This window comes from Amblyomma mixtum, chromosome 3 (assembly GCF_055824585.1).
Source record: "Amblyomma mixtum isolate Tamu chromosome 3, ASM5582458v1, whole genome shotgun sequence".
NCBI classification, from domain to species: Eukaryota; Metazoa; Arthropoda; class Arachnida; order Ixodida; family Ixodidae; genus Amblyomma; species Amblyomma mixtum.
In genome coordinates this window covers 161,464,163-161,486,538 of record NC_143014.1, presented here as the reverse complement: position 1 = coordinate 161,486,538, position 22,376 = coordinate 161,464,163, and the positions used below count along the sequence as shown (strand labels likewise).

Sequence of the window (22,376 nt, the reverse complement as noted above, 5' to 3'; positions counted from 1 at the left end):
GCGCTACTGCTTCTATGAAGATGCAACAATTGGGAGAGAAGAATAAAGGCCTAGAAACAATTTCCAAAATTAGAGACCTCCTACGCGGAGAGGATACGGCTACATCACCTGAAGGTCTGAGCCCCTATGACCTCTCATGTTTTAGGTTCGCACCACTAACTTCACGTGATGTAGAAAGAAGCTTTTCAAAGTACAAAGCTGTGCTTAGAGAAAACCGAAGGAGCTTGAAGTTCGAAAACCTGAAAATGAGCTTTATTGTGCCGTGCTTCAATTGAGGACTGCATACGCTCCGTGCATGACTTATAAAGCTTGTACTAATAAACAGTTTTATTAAAAGTGCCTATTTTGGCTTTATAACGCCTATTTCAATATTTTTTAGAGCCTAGATGCCTGCCTATTCCGGGGTTCTTTAGTGCCTAAATTTCCGGGCCCTAGTCATGACGCAACCGCCGTCGCTTTTGCGTTGCTTCGATGGCTCTGCGCACTGCCCAGCGAGAGGTCGCTGGTTGGATTCCCAGCCATACTGACATGTTTTGTTGGAGGTGAAGTGCAGAAGTTGCCTGTGGTCCCGGGGTTTTTATGTTGGCTCGTGAGAACACTTTTTCGTTTTTTTCTTCCTCTCTCTCTCTCTCTCTGCATTTCTGGGGCGCTTCACATTAACTTCATCGGATTTGGAGCTAATTCTGTTGCTGCAGACCCCGCAACAAAATGATCCACACCGGCGAGCGGCATCTGTGTTGTGCTTGCGAGGGATATCGCCTTGGAACATGTGTGCTGTTTGGACGGGGGCCGAGACATTTTCACCCCTCGGCCGACCGGTGGGCTCTTATCGGAGCCGCTTTCGCAGGGGACTGTTCGAGAAGGTACTTCCTTGCAAATAAGGGTAGGCGGTGTGCCTAAGGTCTATATTTTGCCCGGATGTGATAAGGGCAGAGTGTTGTTTGCAGTCCTATCCTGAGCACCTATAGTAGAAAACTTAAAAAGCAGCAGTTAACATTTGATCATGACCCGCCGGGTCTTGCATTACTGCACTTACCGCCACCGCGGTGGCTCACGGCTGCTGACCCAAAAGACGCGGGTTCGATCCCGGCCGCGGCGGCTAGAATTTCTTTGGAGGAGAAATTCTAGATACCCGTGTCCTGTGCGATGTTAGTGCACGTTAAAGAACCCCAGGTGGTCGAAATTTCCGGAGCCCTCCACTACGGCGTCCCTCATAGCCTTAGTCGCTTTGGGACGTTAAACCCCACAAAACCAAACTGCACTTACCAATGTCAGCAGCAAACAGAATCAGCTTTTTAGTGCTTGTCTATGTAAAAAAAATAATCAGTGGCAGAAAAATTTTATCTGATAGTTTTGTCTTGAAATATGCATCTTGTTCAGGTCACTAGAGCAGTTTTACGACGGTCTACTTTTTGTCGTGGAGGAATTCTGTGCGGCGGTCACGTATACGTAGGCGGAGCTTCGCTGCAGTTGCATCCGACTATAGGAGTAGTTTGTTTGCTAATTACCCGTAAGTAACGAACTGCCTTTACGGACAAGTTTACGAGGTGGGAAATAAACATCTTTTTTTAACCGCTTTTCAAACGCTCGCGGGGGAGGAGGTTATTAAAGAGTTAAAAGCAGGAGATACAAGTGCAGATGTTTCACGAGGAAATGAAGGACGCAGCGATTGCCTCATTTTCGGTGGACGCCTCAATTGCGCCGCGTGGAAAGGGATGAAGGAGGTAGCGAAGGGGGAAAGTGGCGCCGTGTTGTGTAGGGCTCTGTCTTAATTTCAACAATCGTGCACTGATATCGGCCAGCAGACGGGCATTTCTGCATTTCTCCTCCTTCAGAGTGCGGCCGCCGAGAACTTTACACCGGAAATATTGCAATTTAGAATGCGGTGATATCAGAGGCAACGCCGATTGAAGCGGTTTCCGCGGTGATACCATTCGTGGCGCGCGCCCTTTAGCAAGCTCTCTAATGAAGGTATACGCGCAGCGCTGGAGCGCCGCGAGATAGCACGTCGCTCGCTGCGAGGCGCGGCTGCCCGCACTCGGGAGCACCGTGGCAACAGCCGTGCAGCTGGTGGGCACTCGGCATCCGAGGTCAGGGCGCTCGTGCCTCTTCTGTTCGCTGGAAGGGAGAGAGGAAGGGACAAGTTTGTTTGTGCGGCAGTATATTCGCCTAAAATATGCAGGATATCATGCACCGGCGGTACGTGGAGGTCCATATAGCATCGGGGATAGGGTTAGGGACGAAAGGAACTCTGGAGAAGATGGAGTCAGGCCTTCATTCATTTTTCAAAGTTGTGCGTTTGAGGTTTTTTCTCGGGCACCGCATGCTGAGCACATTACTTCCATTGCTGGAACGTACAGTTTCATCCTGGAAATAGGGCATGCTGCAAAAAAAAAAAAAAAAAAATAAAAAATCCTGTGGAGTCACGTTGCGGTAGCGCCTACCTAGGTTATACGCAGCATGCGGGAGTCTCAGGTGGAGCAGATACGGTACTGACGGGACGCGGGTTCAAATCCGAGCGGATCATATTTAAATGTTGAGTGGTTCAACGTCGTAAGGTATGACATGTGACACGCGAGGGAAGAAGAGGTGCTGGTTGAGGGGAATGTATAGCCCCCCGAATTTTTAATAATATCGCGAGAGCGTTGACTGTCCGGTGCTGCTGCGCCGGGAGACAGGAGAAAGCATGACACGGCAAGGGCATTCCCACAGTTTATGCTGCTGCAGTGAGCGTAGTCTGCTAGGCTGTTCTGATTAGTGCGAAGTAACTCCTGCTCGGCCATCATCGGCTGCATGCACCAAAGAAGCTGCGACCAATTGTTTTATCCGCTGCGTATTGTGCGGGTGACATTTCAGGAGAGCACGCATTTGCGATGCGCAGCCTAGCATGCCCAAGAAACCATGCAGGTGCAATCGTGACTTAAGAAAAAATAATTGTACAGGACCCTGATAGCGGCGCATTAATTTAGTTAAAACAAACACTTTCGAGCTGTTACCCGCAAACGCAGCCGGGGCCTAGCGCCGTGCTTGGAACGTTACGCATTCGCACCAATCCAGACCCACAAACACGCTGCAGATAGAACACGAAAGAAGCGCTCTCAGAACTCGGCCATAAAACTTCCTTCGCGGGGGTTGCTTCGCACGAAGCAGAACAGCCGAGCAGACGACGCTCGCTCCAGCAGGATGATCAGTGCGCGTGCTCGTTCCCTCTCCCGATTTCCGCACAACGCCCCTTCCTCCGGTTATTGCCCTGCACCTGCGCAATGCCCCCCCCCCCCCCCCCCTGCTTTTACCCTGTGCCCCTGAACGATAGCGTCGTCCTATTCTATAAAAGTCCCTATCAGAGATTAGGGTCACCCTATTCTTAAGTCACTATCATCGAAAATCCGGAAGGCTGTACATTTAAAAACACACATGTGGAGAGGTCTGCGCCCAGTCGGCGAATGACACTGATGCTCTGCCAGTAACTTGCTTGGCGCGTGAGAAAGCGGGCAGTCCGGCTGTCGATTGTCAGCGCCATTTGCCGACAATTTTCTGGTTCGTTGGTTTTCTGCACCCACGGGTTCGACAAAAAAAAAAAAAACACTTAAGATATTTATTTATTCCTTCATTTTTCTGGGAAATTCCCCAAGGTGGAGCTGGTTCAGTGGAGGGAGTAAATCGCCCGTTAACATTCATGCGAGCGTAACTGTACAGCTACGGCGGAGCGCTGCACAGCTTTCGGACCCGGTGTGACTGCCTGTCCGAACCAGCCGGTCTACCAACTAAGCTAAGCAGAACGACTGGCAGATGGCACGGAGTGGAATTCAAGGGCGAAGATAATGAGAAAGCTGTGTAGCTTTCCTTTATAGCCTAACGTCGGAACTCGCGTGGATGCCAGTGGTTAAAAACAAAAACAAAACTTAAGCGAGAGGAAAAGATACTGAGCCTGGTTGAATCGAGCCTGCATGCCTCCATCCCGTTTCAAAGGGGCACTCATGGCATACATCCATCCATGATTACTTCCTTGATAAGGTATCTATATATGCAAAAAATGCTTACTTGCGTTAGGTGACTTCTCACCGCATATCTCTGCGTCCGTTCGATCCCGGCCGCGGCGGTCGAATTTCGATGGAGGCGAAATTCTAGAGGCCCGTGTACTGTGCGGTGTCAGTGCACGATAAAGAACCCCGGGTGGTAAAAATTTCCGGAGCCCTTCACTACGGCGTCGCCCATAGCCTGAGTCGCTTCGGGACGTTAAACCCCCATAAATCATAAACCAGTTCTCTGCGTCCATCCTCGTGCAAAGTCAGCACCGCATCATTGTAATGTTTCGACCGAGGTGTCAGTGGCGCTTCGTGTGTTCCAAAAGAGTTATCTGTTGGGCTAGTTTGTAGTCTCACATCGTATTCACTTCATTTAGCACAAAAGTCAGGACAGCAGAAAGAACCAGTGTTCATATTCTTTCTGTTGTCCTGACCTTGCGCTACATGAAATATGAGCTCCGTGATTTTGTTACTTTTTTTATTTTTTAAACGTCAGGATGGGTACTCCGGGCAAGTGCACGGTGCCAGGTGACTTCCCTCGATGTGATTCCTCTTTCTTTATGATCGCCCGGTTCGGTAACTTGATCGCCCCCCAGTCTGGCTCTCGGTGGCGCTCATGTTGGTTCCGTGGAGAAAAGTGGGAATGCGTCATCGTCCAGTCGCCTCCAGTCTCGAGCCCGACCGAGCAATGGCATCGGGCGCTCGCTTGCGCCTTAAGCAGGGAACACATGTCCGGCAACGCGTCCGGCGCGCCGCTCCGGTCGCCGCTTCCGAACTGCCGCACCACAGCAAGCAGGGACACACAAGGAGCGGTGAGCATCGCTGCGCCGCTCAACCCAAGCTCCGCCCACAACCGGCGTCGCACTTCGCCGCCGCGCAGCGGTGCCTGAGCGCTGCTTGGCTTGGTGTACAAATATTGCAAGAAAAGACGGCATCGCCTTGTTATCAGAAAGACTGTATGCTATACTCGAGCGGCGACAAAGCATGCCTGCTTATGTTGCGAGCTTTCGGCAACGGCACCGCTCGCGGGCGCTCCGGGCGACGAGCTCTGCTGCTGCCTGTCTGCCGTGGTCGTCGCTAGGCCTATAGCCTGCTACGCATCGAAGCGGCAGGGGCCGGCGCTTCGGAAGTCGCCTGCGCTATAATTCAAGGCCTATTCTTCACTCCGCTTTGCTGTCAACAGCATCATCACACAATAAAATAATAGTATGGTCAGTTTCCGTGGCGCCTTCAGCAGCGGCTAGCGGGCGCCAGTCGAGCCGGACCCCAGCGTCGGGCCAGCTAGCGGCAGCTGCGGGCGGTTCTCGCAACTAATTCGCTCGTACCACAGTTGTTACTTTTACCAGCAACTCGGTATTGGCCAATGAACCAGAAAAATTATATAATTTTCTCATTTCCCTATCCCAGGGTTTATTATTTACGTCAAGAACACTCATTAGCTCGTTTTTATGACGCCAGCAGACGCGATCCAGGCTGGTCGACCGGCAGGCTCGGCTTACTTCACGTTCGCACAAGAAAATACAGAACAGCCATGCTACCAGAAAGGATGCTTCCTAGATTCGAGCAACGACAGCATGCCTGTGCTAGAGTGGAGCTTTCGGCAACGACATCGCCTGCGGCAACGCCGGGCGACGAACTGCGCGCTAGTCCCCGACTGCCCTAGTCGTCGCTAGGCCTAGTCGTTTCGTATCGACGCCGCAGCCGCGGGCTCTTCGGGACTGGCCAGCGCTCAAAAAAGGTGCTACACTCGGCACCCCTTGTTCGTTCTCCCAAATCCGGGACTGTTTGAACGAAGACATGGTGTTCGGTGAAAACAGCGCTGTCAAACTAACCGTACAATTGAGCAGCCGACACACCGCTCACCACGGTACCTCTGTCGTGCTCACCTGTGACGTCGCGAACTCGACGTCATCGTGACGTTGGCGCTCTGCGCGCTCGCATTGGCTGCCGCTGCCCGCCGGAGCGGCGTGCCGGACATTCGCCGGACGCGGTGCACCGGACATATCTACGCGGTTTGACGCGTCCGGCGGTCGCCGGCTGGCCGGAGCGGCGCCGCCGGACGCGGCGAGCCGGACCGGATTCGGAGCGCCCGCCTGACATGTGTCCCCGCCTTTATCATATATCCTGTACGACGCATTGACTGGTCGTCGTCGCAGCTAATTATTCCACTCTACTCATGCGCCTTTACTGAATCATGCCCGGAAATTGGATCCGTGTGTTTTTTTCTGTTGTTGAAGTTAACTTCAGGCCCATATTGCCTGCCGGCGCTGTATAGAATAGATAAATGGCTTCGCACGCGCGATACCTGTGCCGTATCTCTGGCTGCAGCAGCGTTGGAGTTTATTCATGGCGGTGCGGGTAAAAGAACGGCTTAGCCGGGCAGTTATTTCCACTGTAATTACAGCGACAGCTGTTTACCGCCCGTTCCTGGGTTTCGTGCCGTCGTCGTCATCGTAGTAGTAGTAGTAGTAAGTAGCAGTAGCAGTAGTAGTAGTAGTAGTAGCAAGATTGGTAGTATTATTATTATTAGTAGTAGTAGTCATTATCGTGGGCGTTTACCTGTGGTTGCGTTGCCATGGGAACCGCTGTAGTGGTGCTTGCCGTGGAAGGAGGGCATGATGTGAGTAAAGGAATTCGTAACCAGTGGGTGGTTACTGCCGTAACCATCCGGAGTGTGGTTACCGTGCTAGTAGTAGGGTATGGCGAGAGCGGGGTTATCATCAAGTGGAGGATGGTTACCGTAGGAGTAGGGTATGGCGACAGCGTAAGAATGTGCAGCCGATGGGTGGTTACCATGGGAACCACCCGGAGAGTAGTTACCCTGGAAGGAGGGGGAGGGAATTACAGCTGAAGGAGAGGAGGGTTTGGCAAGAGTGTAGGAGTGTGTAAGCGGAGAGTGGTTACGACGGGAACTATCCAGAGAGTGGTTATTGTGTAAGAAGGAGGGAAAGAATGTCGAGAGCGGAGGCCTGTAGCACAGTCCATTTGCGGCAGCTGATGATAAACGCTCCGCCCGAGGAGAGGGTCACCGGTGACTCCGCGCGCATAGAGCGGCGGACTGCAGAGGGAAAAGCGATTATATGGTGGAAAACTAAAAAGAGCGCTCTATGACTGTACAGATATGAAGTAGCTATAATATTATCTACCTGTAGTCCGATACAACTGAAAAACGAAACGCCTTCCCCTCGTCAAAGGCCCCCCCCTTCCAGCCAGTGACGTCGGCCGATTCTCGTGAACCTGCCAGCCTGACAGTGCAAGGAGCGGCGTGACAACGTAGACCATGGAGGGTGGGGACAATCCCCTTTCATCTGCCATTCCCTGCATTGTCACACTAGCAGGCTCATGAGAAACGGCCGACGCCATTGGCTGGAAGGGGGTCCTTTTGTTGGGGGAAAACCGCTTTGTTTTTGAGTTGTGTCCGAGTATAAACATATCGTAAAATATAAATACCTTAACAGCCGCCGCGGCGGCTCAGTGGTTATGGCGCTCGGCTCCTGACCCGAAAGACGCGGGTTCGATCCCGGCCGCGGCGGCTAGAATTTCGATGGAGGCGAAATTCTAGAGGCCCGTGTACTGTGCGAGTCCTTCACTACGACGTCCCTCATAGCCTGAGACCGAAATTTCTGTAGCCCAGGCGGAAGGGGGCAATACAAAACTGAAGCAAATGCACGAAAGCACAGTGAAGAAAAATAATAAAGCAGCTCAAGAGGTCGCGACAGTTCACTCACACAAAAAAAATCTAACAGCGCCACATTGAATTAGTGGGACAAAAATACTGTTCCAGCAAATGCCTGAATTAAGCGACGGAGGACTGGAAAATGGCCACTGGAAGCGAGTTCCAATCCGAAACGTACCTCGCAGTCGCGGCAGCAACTTCGCATTTGACTGTGACACACTTGTTTCGGACGTATAATTTTGTGATGGTGAGGCCGTCTTCTTCTGTGGCGATTAACAAGGACGGGTAGAGCGACCGCACCGCGGCGTTGGCGTCGCTTGTCTTACCACAGTACGCGCTACGGATGTCCGCTAGCTCGCTCGGCTCTTGCGTGTCCGCGTGCCCGTGGCCGCGAACAACGCGATATTTCTCGAAGGCAGCGTTGTGGGCGCCTGCAACTGGCTACGCAACGCTGACTGATGGCACTTCTCTGACATTCGCTGACGCGTGGGTTGTCGTCGGATCGCTGTGTGCGCAGAAGGGCGGAGGATCGTGCTCGGGTCGAGCCGAGCATTGCGGGAGCCCCGTGGAGAAAAGGCTGGCGTTTGCTGAAATGGTTCGCGCGACTGCCTTTTCTCTCGTCACGACCATTATTCTGTCTTATTTTTCAATTCAGATTTTCTCCTGGATGCAGCAAACGTGATGCGAGAGTAGTTGGAGTGGTCAGTTTCTTGCACTTTTGTCTTATCGAACGTTCTGATTTTTCCACGAACGTATTTCCTGCTGCAGAAACGAAAGAATGGTGTGACCGCCGATTCCGTGCGATATTTTTCATTAAAAAGCCATGAGAGTTGAGACAGTGGGGTTTGTGCAGGTGGATTCTACAGCATGGCGGACATTATGTGACTAATAGCGCTCAATAATGAGCTGGTAATTGACTATGTGCATCAATAAGCTTTTTTATTTTTGACCTTAGGGGGCAAGATTATATCGCGAAATTGAAGGTGGTCAACATGTTAGGTGGGCCCAGCGTTTAAGTTTCTTAATTGCCAATATGGTTCGAAATATCCAGTCTAAAATACTCATTTGAATGCTCGTTAAGTTGGCTTTCCCGCTTTGGACACTTATAAATAAGATGGTGTCGCTCGCATTCCTAATGCAGCAAACACAAGCGTCATTCCTGCATTCTATGACATAGAAGCAGTTGACGAAATTTTAACGACGATACTGCGCGAAGCGACAGCGTTTTATAAATGAGCAATGCGGGAAAGCCTACTCGGTGAGCTTTCAAATGAGTATTTTCGGCCTTCGATATTTCTAAACAAATTGCCGATTAAGAAAATTTAAAAACTTGGCTCACCTTTTATGTTGACAACCTTCAATTTAGCATATAATCTTGCCCCCAAAATGTAAAACTAAAAAGTTGATTACTTAAATTTAATTAATAATTTAATTATCGAGCTATATTAAATACATAATGTAGGCCATGCTGTAGAATCCACCTGCACAAACGGCATTGTCGTATCTCGTGGCTTTTGAAAGAAATTATTACAGATAAAAAAAGCACCCGTGTGTGTGTGTGTGTGTGTGTGTGTGTGTGTGTGTGTGTGTGTGTGTGTGTGTGTGTGTGTGTGTGTGTGTGTGTGTGTCAACTAATGGCGGTATATATAAAAGAACACATTGAAGGTACTGCCAAAACGGTCCTACTTTTGTCTGTACTGGCAGCAGAGCCGAACTGGCACGGAAAACGGCGCGGGCGCAGGTTGCTTCTCACACATCGCGAACCGAACATTCCGGAGGGAGATGAATAAAATGCAGCCCTCGCGGTGGCTCAGTGGTTATGGTGCTCGGCTGCCTGCTGGCCCGAAAGACGCGGGTTCGTTCCCGGCCGCGTCGGTCGTATTTCGATGGAGGCGAATTGCTAGAAGCCCGTGCACTGTGCCGGTGTCAGTTCACGTTAAACAACCTCGGGTGACCGGAATTATCCGGAGCCCTCCACTACGGCGTCCCTCATAGCCTGAGTCGCTTTGGGACGTTAAACCCCATAAACTAAAACAAACGAAGAATAAGATGCATAAGAGAGAGAGAGAGTACGTGCAGGGCAGGTTGTACGGGTGGCCTCCCGCTTTGCTGTAGCTGGACAACGCCATTGAGAGTACTGATGAATTCGCGCTACAAGGAACATACACACGAAGACACAAACGGACGAAGCGCGCTTCGTCCGTTTGTGTTTCCGTGTGTATGTTCCTTGTAGCGCGAATTGATCAGTACGAAGCACCAACTAGCCCCCGCTCTTGCATTGTTAGCCATTGAGAGGGTGGGGAAGTGCACCGGGACGAAATGCCGCAAGTAGTTTAGGACCTCGCAACAGTATGGCGGCTGGCGGGGTACACGCAGGAGCCTCCTGCTGGCTCTGAAGACTCACTTGTCCCTGCAAGGAATAACATGTGCCAACAAGAGGAACGGAGACAGTGTGCAGCACCCAGAACAGAATGCGGAGAGCAGCCTCAGTAACCGATGCAGCTAGGACAGAGGCGACGACGGACCAACGCAAAGCCCTAGCTGTCGTGCGCGGCGCAGAAGGCGCGAAGCTTGCAGGTCTTTACCAAGTCGTGGATGAGAGCTATGTAATCGCGGCGCATTTGGCCGCACATGGGCCACACGGAACACGCTGTCACGTGGTATTTAAAAAAAAAAATTCGGGCTTTTGTGGCGCTCAACAACTGTCCAGTTCACACCTGAGCGCCTATATTAAATAAAAATTAATACTAATTAACAAAGTAGGCAGGTACTTTACTTAATTCAAGACAACCTTCACCTCATTTCAGTTCGAAAGAACGCTTTTTTCTTTTATTAAATAATGATCCATTTTTAGCTGGGCGTCCCTACTCGAACTCTACCCTGGTCTCCGCCCTCTGGTGAAGGCCAGCTTAGGCAACCGAATTCGAACCCGAGGCGCTATAACCCAGTCTTCCCCTCAGCTACAAATCCTCCCAATCACTCACGGGCTACTGCGGCTATTCGCGTTAGTTCGGTGGCAGTCATGCGTGGCATCCTCATTGTGTTAATCATTTCGCGAGCGCTGATAACTCGTCCTACCAATTGGGGATATATAAAAGGCTGTAATTTTGCATTCGTAATCATTGAACACATAATGCATCGTTCCAAACGCAGTGCAAAACAAGTTCAGTGCTACGTACGTAATTTTAATAAATCAGCAAGGCTTGCTTAACCTCGTTATTCTCGTGAGATTAGCTCTGCCTTCATCCGCATCTGACTGTCCCAAGCTCTCATTTGCTTACCTTGAAGACAAAACGTCAGACGAGTATGGCACACAGCCTTCATGAACGTCCCGGGAGGCAGTACCGGTAGCGGGTTCCCTACCCGATACCCGAAGTGCTTTCTGACATTATAGAAGGGTCATTGCTGTTGCTTGTTCATGGCGTCATCAGGAAGGTGCTTCGCTCCTGGCTGCGAAATAAATGTTCGAGAGTGTGGGTAGCCGTATGACCAACCGTATCGTGGTGGTAGGCGGCGCGGATGGGACGACTTTGGCGCACGTTACTTTCGAGAGAACAAAATAAACTAAAGAGAGAAAGAAGGAGACGGTGTCGCCGTTTTTCCAAGGCGTTTTATACGTTCGACAAACGATGATGTTCCGCTGCCAAAGTAGCGGTGTCCTCCCTCACGCATTTCTCACAACGCACTCCGCATGTGCCGAACGAGGAGTGGTCGAGTCACGTTGCGGGGCGATCTTTCGGAAGGGAAGCACGGGCGCCAAGGGCGGAGGGTAAGTGGCGCCCCAACAAGTGGCTCGAGCAAGTGGCCGCGGCGGCAGGTGCGCGCTCCATCTGGGCCGCCAGCCGGCGGCGTGCATGTCTTGCCCTGGAACCCCGCCAGAGCCTCTGCGGCGCCCCTCGTCTATGCTCTGCTGCTCACGGTCTCGGCGAAACGAGCACGGGATAAATAAACCCGGCCGAGCTCTCGCTGCTTGGCCGCGTGCTGGCGTGCCTCCGGCGATTAGGTTCCCGCACTTCTCGCTTTGGCGGAAAACGAGGGAAGAGGGCGGCAGAGAGAGAGAGACAGGGGAAAAGCGATGGTGCGCCGTGGTTGCGCCGAACAGCCTCGCGCGGTGTATTTTTACTCGCCTTTGAGCCGCGTTAACTGGATTAGTGGCCGCGTCAAGGATCAGTCGCTCTTGGCCCGAATTTCTTTTTTCGAGTGTATGTCCCTCGTGTCGTGCATGGTGACAGCGTGTAAGCTATAACTGAGGGTATGGTGTAACAGTTCTGTTATCTCAAAGTTCACTTCCTAACTGCTACCTAGCTGATGTGTTTAGTCGATGGGAGCAGCAGTGCATTGCTGCAGATGCTTTCACAGTGACGTCCTTCAGGTATATTTAACTTTGCAGCTGTTTCTTGGTACATACAAAGCACTATTATTTCTCGCCTATATTTCATTGCAGTGTAGGCTGTGCGCTTCGGAGAGGGGGGTATGTTTTCGAAGTGAAATGTGCATTTTCCAGCCTGGTCTGGTATCGTAGCAGAAACAGTGGAGGACTAGCGGTTGCTATCTGAAGAAGTGTTCCCATAGGAGAGCAGGGGTTGTAAGGGGAAGTTTATAAATCAGTCAGTTTTTGTGTGTGCATACCGGGGCACAGGGAACAGCACCCAGGCCACAAACGTTCTTGTCGATTTTATAGCCTTCTGCAGCTGCTTTGTAGCTCTTCTGTAGCTGCAGGTACGCACATCCGTACTTCCAGAGGAGGCAGTTTCGTACCATCACCTGCTAGACAACTGGTGCGCTTGACTTCAGTTATTTTGACATGGCTGGGCAGATCATAATTAGTTCAAATTATAGGATGCGTTAGGAATGTGCAGCAAATAAAACCCGAACTCGTTCGTAAGAGTAAATTTTCATTTTCTTAAATTTATTTATTTATTTTATTTATTTCTCAGGGCCACTGAACGTCAGATCTGGAGACTATATTGTCCAGTTTGCTTTATATAATTAGTTACAGCCCTGCTTTCCTACTAGAGATTTGGTTTCCGCGGGCTCTTGCACCATAACAGAGGCGTATAGATCCTTTTAGTGTTTCGGAGACGTATTAGCTTAAGCGTATGCTGGTTTACCAGACGCCTCATGCGCATGCGCAGTGACGTGGCCTGCCACTGCACATGCTCAGGAGGCTTCCGGTAAACTGGTATACGGGGTGTTTCACCTAAAAATTTACACAATTGTTAAAAATAGGCTTACTGAATTAGCAAAGTGCTTTTTTTGGCAAGGCATTGTCAAAGGGCGTTTTGCTCTTTTGTTGGCAGCTGGTATTTAACTGGCAAGACAAATACCCTAATGGATATATTTTTAGTGCAACGCAATCTGTGATATGTTTCTGCGATGCGCCATCTGCACATGTGCGCTTCTGAGAGGCGCCAACCATAGTTTCTTACCATTGACTAGAAGGAAAGCTGGCCGTGCTGCACTTCAGCCACCAAGTATGCGCTAGGCACGTCGGGAAGATCTGGTGGCTTGTTGCCTTCTATGAATTGGATTTTATGGTTGTTCAGTTTCGCTCTCATTGATGCTGTGTGCACTTTGTGGTGGTGTAGTTATCCAGCTATGCGGGCAGTTCATTCGAGATGTGAAGCATCTGAAGGCACTTGACTTGAAGCGAGCTGAACAATGTTTGTGTCTGTTGGGCGTGAAGTCCATTTGCCCCATCACTTGGAGCCATTTGCGCAGCAAGCTGGGTTTGTCCAACAGGAACCTATGAAAGATGAAAGCGGGGAACAAAGTTTTTTGTGAATTTAAAGCTCACCTGCCTGCTACTGTGACCACCCTGCGCATTTGTCCTAGGAGTCTAGGGGACACTTATCTTTCAGAAGTGCAAAGTGCTTCAACAAGCACCATGCACTTATGTTAACCATACTCATTGAGGATTGCATTTGCTTGATTTCAAAGTTTGGTTGTGGCCACCCATTGCATGCAGGAGTGACTTTCACTTCGTGAATTATTTCACAGAAATATACTTGTGTTGCTCTTGTCAGCATGAACACGGTCGTCTCTTACTTGTGGTAGGGCAGGTTTCCGCTTCCTAGTCCATATTTTTCTTCACAGAATCCGCAAGCGCAGCGCAGGGCATGATGAGAGCCAGGACTATGTGCGCATTAACAATTTTTTCATAGAAGAGTGAGGGTTTGCCTAAGTTTCTCATAGCATGCAATATGGTGTAAACCTGTAATAGCCGACGACACCAATGAAATATTTCTATTTTTCATGAAGCCATAATGGAAGCTCTTAAAGTTCATCATTGCGATGAATAAATCTCTGGTATTACTACTATATTAGGCATTAACAATTTTTTTGAAAGAATATTTGCTCTGAAAAGTGTGTCTGTTAAACTCAAAAAAACTTGTTTTGATGGTTAGTTATATTTGGCGACATGAAGAGAAAGCCCTCTCTCACCATGGGCAAATTTGGTGGTGTATGTTTACTGCTTTTCTGCTCATTTGTTGCAATTTACAATAATCTTCTATTATAGGACATTTTCATTGTAAAAAAATGCGTTTCTTTGTCGTATTTTTTTTTTTTTCAAAAATTTATACTTCTGCAGTTGTAGTTACATTTTAGGGCTAACACTAGCCAAGCAAATTAAGGTACCAGATTTTCCCGGCATTCTCACGGTGGATGAAGTGTTCATTAATATACCCACATAGACGGTGGCGCCAGCTCTTCCTCAACGTAATGTTTAGAAACTCTGTGGCATTGACTATTGCTAGCTGCGCATGCACAAATGGCTCTATGGTGGCCAGGTGCGGGCGCACACTTGTTACTGTGTAAGTGCAGTTTAATCTCCGCGCAAGCGGATAACAATAGTGGAACAAGCTTAGTGCTTTGCTGAAACTTTGTAGTGCCATGCATTCTGACATGTGCACTGCTGAAGATTCTTGTCCTTGTTGCCCCGCCGCGGTGGCTCAGTGGTTATGGCGCTCGGCTGCTGACCCGAAAGACGCGGGTTCGATCCCGGCCCCGGCGACTGAATTTTGATGAAAGTGAAATTCTAGAGGCCCGTGTACCGTGCGATGTCAGTGCACGTTAAAGAACCCCAGGTGGTCAAAATTTCCGGAGCTCTTCACTACGACGTCCCTCATAGCCTGAGTTGCTTTGGGACGTTAAACCCTAATAAACCAATAAACCAATCTTGTCCTTGTCATATTTTATATTTTTTATGATGCAGTTGACGAGAAAGAAGTAATGAGTTACTAGTTACCTCTGAGATCATTAGCGCTTGCGAACTTGATTTGTTGGGCAATGAAGATGGAATGAATATGCAGGAAAGAATTGGTGACACACTGACATAAAGTAATCACTGGGTCTTTCAAACTGTTACATTTTTATTCCTGATTATGAATGCAAAAAGTGTTCGAAACGACAAGGACGCTTAAAAAGATGGCCAAAGTGCACTTACTTCAAACTGTTTTTGATCGCATGAGAGTATTCATTATCTGTACTCTCGGTGTCTGTGCGGATTATTCTGTGTCCTAATCTCTTTTAGCATTTTTTTTTTGTCTGCAATGAGTAACCAACTTGTCAAAATCTTACCACTTCTCAAAAACAAGCTTAGTCAGAACTTATCCTTGATTGTGATTTCCCCACCATGGTTTTAAGAAGCACTAAAGGGGAACACTACATGCAACCACATTGGGAGATTGATGTCCCAAGATTGCTAATATGTCATTTTTGCCGAGAACAGAGAAGCCAGAAAATTTTATAAAGTTAAGTATTGTATTGACATAGCCTGCCAGAAATTTTGGTACCTGTGCGTGCTCAGCTTAATTCCTTGCCAGTCATTGGCTCATCACTTTCGTATGCAACACCGTTTCGATGGGAAGTACGATCAAAATTGGAAAGTGTCATGGCGAGTGCTGTTGAGGTATAAGAATGCAAAGTGCCACTTACTCTGGTCCTGTGCCATTGTCATTTCCTAATGAATATACATGTTCATGCTACGAAACACTAAAGTTGTAAAAGCTCATGTCACGCCATCTAAAAATGTGAGGGTGAGGTGAATAGCATGCAAAGTTGTTAGTTTAAGCATGGAACTTAAATTCTGTTTTGGGGTAAATGGAGCTGTTGTGCTGATTCTCATTTTCCTCTTATTCTTTTGTGCTTGGTGTTCCTGCGTAACCCCGTGAAGTTTGTTGTAACTCTTCTTCCGTTGTGATTGCTCTTTGCTTTAGGAGGTCGCGCCAAGCAGACTGTTGTCCTTGTTGCTGCACCCACTGGCAGAATGCAGGGCCAGGGCTTCCCCGACTCGCACACAACCACGACAACCACTACCACAACCAAGACTGCCTCATGGCTGGTGTTCGACCCGTCATATTTGCGCACCTTGCCGGGCATCCTGAAGGGAGCCCAAATCGTAAGCTGCTTTTAGCCTTGGTAGACGAAGGTTGTTGCAGTGTAATAAGAGAGTCATCTACTTTGTGCATGCAGCTGATGTAAGGAACAGTTTATCGAGTGATTGCACACTATTCAGCAATTGCACCTTTGGGATGCTATTTTCATGAACTGAATTATTTGGCTGCAGAAGCAAAGCACAAGCAGCATGAGCCGTTTGCCCACTGCTGCCTCTCTTCAGCTTTTTTACACATTTGACACTTGAGTTTTCTCTCCTGTTCACCCGGCAAATCAAGGCTTACAGTTTAGCTGCTTGGCAACAACGTGATGCATGGGAGCTTTCAGACTGTGCTCTCAACGTCATGCAGCTGTGCACTTTTGCCTCACTCAGCTAACAAGATGGCTGTGAGCAGCGCATAGGGCACGTGCAATGTGGCGAGCGGTAGCTCAAAACAGTAGAAGTCTGTCTGCTTCTTCTACTACTTCTAACACTACTTCTAACAGATGAGTGTGACTTTACGGCCTAGTTCCCTTGTTCTCTCAAACGGCCGCCCCCTCCTCGGTCTGACAGTCCATTGCTGTCATCGGTCATCCCTCTTCGGGAAGGATTCTTTCATGCTGTGAAGCGTGGGAAGCCGCTGCAGGCCGCAGTGTCCATGTGGCACCGTGCTTTTGTCCGATGTTCAACTGGTCACATGGCACGTTGCCAGCTGCAGGGTCATAACATGGCTGAGGTTTTCATGTGGTTGCAGTTTTTGGCAGATTAGATAACAGACAACGCATCCTACTTCATGGATAAGGCATTTGTGGGCATGTGTGCAGCCTTGGACGTGAAGCACTGCAAGAAACCCATAATTGTATGATGCAGCCTAGCTGGTACATCAAACCCTTGCTAGCAGCCTCTGCTCAGCGACACACAAGAAATGGGATGCCTACCTTCATGGGACAAGCTGTTCGCATTGCATGGCGAACTGTTTGACAAGTGCATGCCTGCTGTTTTCACATTTTGCAAAAAGCTGCCAAATACACTGGACTGTGTTCTGCGGATCAGCAGTGGTTGGATGTCACTTTGTTGCACACTTCTGTATCTGTGGTGCCTTTGATCATGCCTGCAAACATTGCAATGAAGACTGTTATAGCCACCATCCGGTCAGATAGAGGGTTGCGTTACCGAGTGGTAGATATCATTCTTGGCTATAACCACATTCTGAGTGACTGGTGCAAAGGTATGTCGTCCTCTGTGTTGGCTGAGAGGCAAGGATTGTACTGTACGGGACTTAAAGTGACATTTATGTAGAAGCTGATGGGCTCAATGAGGAGGCCTGCTGTCTTTCCAGTCCGTGTTTCATACCTCAAACCTTTCATTGCTAGAGACAGCAATTGGCATAAGGGAAGGCAGATCCCAAACTGGAGACAAACCAGATTAGGTTGCAGCTGGCTGCAGTCCCCATATGCACCAGTACAACCTACAGGAGTGCAGTTTGTCACCCTTTCCTTGCCGGCAGGTTTTCCACACATACCAGCAGACCCGAAAGATGCTGCTGACCCGAAATATGCAGTTTCGGGTGCTGACCCGAAAGATGCTGCTGACCCTAAAGATGCATGGCTGCTGACCCGAAAGATGCAGTTTCGATCCCGGTCGCGGAGGTCGAATTTTGATGGAGGCGGAATTCTAGAGGCTTGTGTACTGTGCGATGTCAGTGCACGTTGAAGAATGCCAGGTGGATGAAATTTCTGGAGCCCTTCACTACGGGATCCTTCATTGCCTCAGCCACTTTGGGACGTTAAGCCCCTGTAAACCATAAACCTTTCGAAGTGTTAATTGACCTTGCTTGTAGTTACTCTCCAGGAGCTAATACGTTGGTATTTCTGTGTTGGCCCTTCAGTTCTCTTGTTCGTGTATCATTCGTTGCTGATGGTACCTGCTTCTAAGCAGTATGGGAACTTAATGGGCCATAATTGTGTGTGGAGTGGGAAACAAAAGTTTTGACAACTTTCATTAGCAACCTCTTGATGCATATGTCAACAAGAACAGCCTTTTGTGATGAAAAATATTGTTTTCACCCTGTTTGTCATCAAACACAGTGTGCACATGTCTGTGCTTTGTGAACTTAAAAACCCCTAGATGCTGTGCGTTGAAAGCAAGAGCTCAGGAAAAGAAATAACTGCTCAGTAGCTAGATTTGGCTACAAAATACAGTGTGTAGCTAATATATATATTTATTTCATACTGAATTGTGGCTGTGAGTGCATTACAAGCCATAGAGCTAGATCAGATGAGCATGTTTTTCTGTAGGAAAGAATCAGAAGAGTTTTTTTATACGAGAATGCTTAGCAAATTATTCACGCCATTTGCAGAAACACTGTGCAAATTATTGGCATGCTGAGTGAAAACGTGCACCAGGTTACACATGCATATGTGTCCTAGCTCTTAACGTGTTTTGGCCTGTTCACTTCTTTGTAACAAAGCATGTCAACAGTCATGTTCTTTTTACAGATTATCAACTTGATTGGATTCATTTGCTCTCAACTTGACTACTATTTCCCGAGCACATCCAATTGGTACGGTTTTGTGTCGATGACTGCATTTTGGGTGACCCTGGTGCTCCTTTTCTTCTACCTTTGCCGCCTGATTGAGAGGGTGAAGTTCGTTCCCTGGATGCTCGCAGTAAGTATACACACGCCATAGGTTCTAGGTGAACTTGGGGCATCTTAATAATAGTATTGGTGTTGAAAGCAGTGTCTAAATTTCCTGAGATTAATATTGCTGCCTTCACTGAAAAAAGGTTGGCAAGTAGAAGATATCAGTGCACAGTGCAGCAATGTGGATTTGGCAGAAGTCCATGTTCAGCTTTCACATTCACTAACTTGTAGCAGTGGTTACAGTGACATGATATTTGTTCATGGTTAGCAGTACTGTAAGAGTATTAATGCAGTAGCATTAAAGGTCCCATTCACGAGAAGAGCCGGCGTCTCTCCATTCATGTAACGAAAAAGCTGGTGGCGGCCTACCACGGTGGGCAGGTGGCAACCTGCCCACTGGGTTGTGGGTAACCTACCCATCATGGCAATGAAATTTACAATAAAGTCAGTGCAATTGCCACCTGCATGCCCATCATGGCACTGCGCATCAGCTTATTGGTTGAGAGATGCAGTCTCCTGACAAACTGCCTGTGCAAAAATGAGCTTTGCACGAGCTTAGGAAGAGCAGCCTGGGTTGCACATGCCTCTCCGGTGGTTGTGTTTGAAACAGCCACCTGCTGGAGCAGTGCTGCATCGGTTAACATATCTATGAGTCTATGAAAAGTAGCGAGTATTTGCATGAAAGGGGTCTCTAATGCTATTGCACTATACTCATAAGGTTAGAATAAGTGTTGTCGAAGTTTTTTTTTTTTTGTGCAGCTAACTACTTCAGTTACTTTCTCATAATTTTAAGCTGGATATGAGTCAGTCTATGGTGCTCCTTGTGATACCTTATTACATTTTTACTTGAAGCAAATGGATATCTTTAGTGCTACCTGCACCTGGTGTTGCATAGACTACAGTATGAAAGACTGTGTCAGCTTCTGACGCATCAAAAAATTTTTGTGGTCTTGGTTTGCATCTCTTGGCTTCACAAGTCTTGTGATAACTCATCCTGATGTAGCAACAGCATTTTGCAAGAAATTCTTTGTTTTGCAAAACACGTATAGATTACACTGACATTCATTATTGGTGCACATGATGAATACAGTACAGCAGAAAGAGGTGGCTTGTGTAAATTTAATGCACTTATGAGGAGGACGTCAACAAGTTATCACATTTCACCTTGTGTAGCCATCATGTGCCGATCAACCATCCTGGTAAAGTCGCATTGCACTTATCATTATAAAAGAAAAATGTTATGGTTTCTTATGTTAACCGCACCCTTATGTAATACTCTTCAGAAAAGGAGGTGTCATAAGGAAATAAAAGTGAAGCGAGTTTTTCTATGTAGTATATGCATTTGCTTCCTTTTGCCAGTGAAGGTGGTAAATGTCGAAGTAAATGAAGGCAACCCATCTATTTTAGATGCAGGCATGCCATTGTCTTACCTCTTGCATTGCACGAAGATGTTAAAAAATTATGGCTTGCACTGGCCTTTGATGCTTCGCTGCTTATGTTTGTGCATTTCATTGCTTTAATCACTGCTTTTTTTTTTCCTCTTGCAGGAGTTTGTGTACTGTGGCGTTTGGGCAACCTTGTATTTTACAGCAGCCATAGCTGCAGCTGTTAAAGGCAGATATCAGGAATGCCTGGCTGCAGCTGCTGTAAGTAGATTCTATCTTGTATTGCACACACAGTTCTTTCTTGATCAGCAACCGTGACAAGTGACTAATTAGAGCAACTTTAGTGTCAACTGCGAAAGCCTCGGGTGTAAAAAATACCTGTGCACCTTTTCTGCTCTGTGATCTTTGTTTGCCATGAACTCCTTTCTTAATTTATAATTAATCTAACATCTAGCTTTGTACTGTGGTTTAGTTTAGTGCTGATTCTGACTAAGTGGAGCTTAGAAAATCAAGTAAATGTGTTTGCTAAACAAAACTTGAAATGGCACTGTATGACCTGAAATATATTGTGCTTCTTTGTATGCAGTGCATACCTCAGAGTTGGTCAAACGTTTAGGGGAATTCTCCAAGGTGGAGTAGATTTGTAATACGGGAGTAATTACTCATTGGCATCCGCCCAAGCGCAGCCATGCGGCTACAAAGGAAAGCTGTACAGCTTCCACTGAAACTTTGTAGTTAAAGAAAAATTCGTCCGAGGTTCGAACCCGAGACCACTGCTTCACCGGAGCAGTTGCCCTACCAATTGAGCTAATTGGGATGGCCAGCATATGGTAGGGTGAGAGCAAATTGACCAGTAATCTGACGTGGGAACAATGTTGGACAAATGTTTTAGGGGATTCCCCCAGGACGAGTAGATTTGTAATAAGGGAGCAATTGCTCATTGGCATCCACCCAGTATACCTCAGACTTAATCTTACATATGCCCCTGAAGTTGTTCACCATTTTGATCTGCTGTGTTGAGTTCACTGCAGGACACCGGTGCGTTCCAATAGTCTCTAACTAATTCTGTCTTGTAGAAGCTGGGGCCACTCGGTCATATCAAATTTTCTAACCTCATCACTTCTTGCTACTTACTGTATAGCAAGTCTTAACAGGTGGGACACTATGGACAGTAGTGAATATAACCATGTCCCATTGCAGTGGTTTATTTTTTTTTTTTTCATTGTTATCACACACTAATGTTGTGTTACACATGAACAACCATTCCATTCCAATTCCTTTGGAGTAGTCACTTATACTAGCAATTAGGTACTGCCATGAGTGAGGCAAACAGTGGATTCTATTACTATTTGTGTCACCATCTTCAAATCATTGGACCTCACACTGGAATGTGGCTCAAGCACTATCACTTTGAATGCTCCATGAGTATCCTGGTTGGTGGGGCCTGCAGAAAACTGGCAGCTGTCTACGTAAAGTACTGTACAGAAAATATGGTAGAAAACTTCTGTGACAAAACCCAAGGCAGTACTTCTGTAAAAAACCCAAGGCTATGATTTTTTGGTCACGTCATCAATTTTGACTTTCATACAGTTGCGCACAAATGGCTTTTAAGAAAAAAATAGTGTTGCTTTCAGACGATCAATTACTTTTCTGATTCGGCATAAACTATTTTAGGGAAAAATGTATGACAGGGTATAGCTTTTGTCCTTTATACTGCAAAATTGTAGCTGGCTATCATTGGCCGGTTTGTGAATTAGTAGTTCATTGATTCTTCTAGTGGCAGAAGGTTACTCCCAGGTAGGCTATAGCACTGCCACACAAAGCTTTTTCACTTTCATTCACACAACACAAATTGTTCTATACTTAAAAGTGACTGGAGTTTGTGGTGTACTACGCAGACACCTGTATGCGAGCACTCTTGTTATAAAGTTCCAGCTATGGCTCTGTGTTCAGTTGACTGTCCCAACTTATGTACAAGTTAACAGCAATCCATGGCTGTTGGATTGGTATGGAAAGGGTTCTCAAAAACACATGCATGACATGTGACATGGCCTGACCAAGACGAGGATAGTACTAAGAAGACGCAGGCAGCAGTGTCATTGACTTTATGGAGCTCTTGTGAAAGCAGGCTCTATTCACAGCAGAATATCATATTAAGAATACAAAAGGTCAATTTCGAGGAATTGATATTAAGAGTTGTCTTCAAATGCTCTTGTCACTTCATATTTTTTATTTGGTTTTATTGTCCTCGTACACCATAGCGTTTCTT

General features: G+C 47.6%; 1 protein-coding gene across 2 annotated transcripts in view; it reads left to right on the top strand.

The window, feature by feature from the left end:
• Window positions 1–22,376, top strand: part of LOC149352537 (plasmolipin-like) — a 101,430-nt gene that overhangs the window by 58,523 nt on the left and 20,531 nt on the right. For both annotated transcript variants that reach the window (XM_089581715.1, XM_089581714.1), the window contains exons 2-4: window positions 15,921–16,102; window positions 18,577–18,747; window positions 20,270–20,368. In XM_089581715.1, coding sequence (XP_089437841.1) covers window positions 15,971–16,102; window positions 18,577–18,747; window positions 20,270–20,368 — 402 coding nt within the window. In that variant the 5' untranslated portion in view covers window positions 15,921–15,970. The remainder of the gene's footprint in view (window positions 1–15,920; window positions 16,103–18,576; window positions 18,748–20,269; window positions 20,369–22,376) is intronic.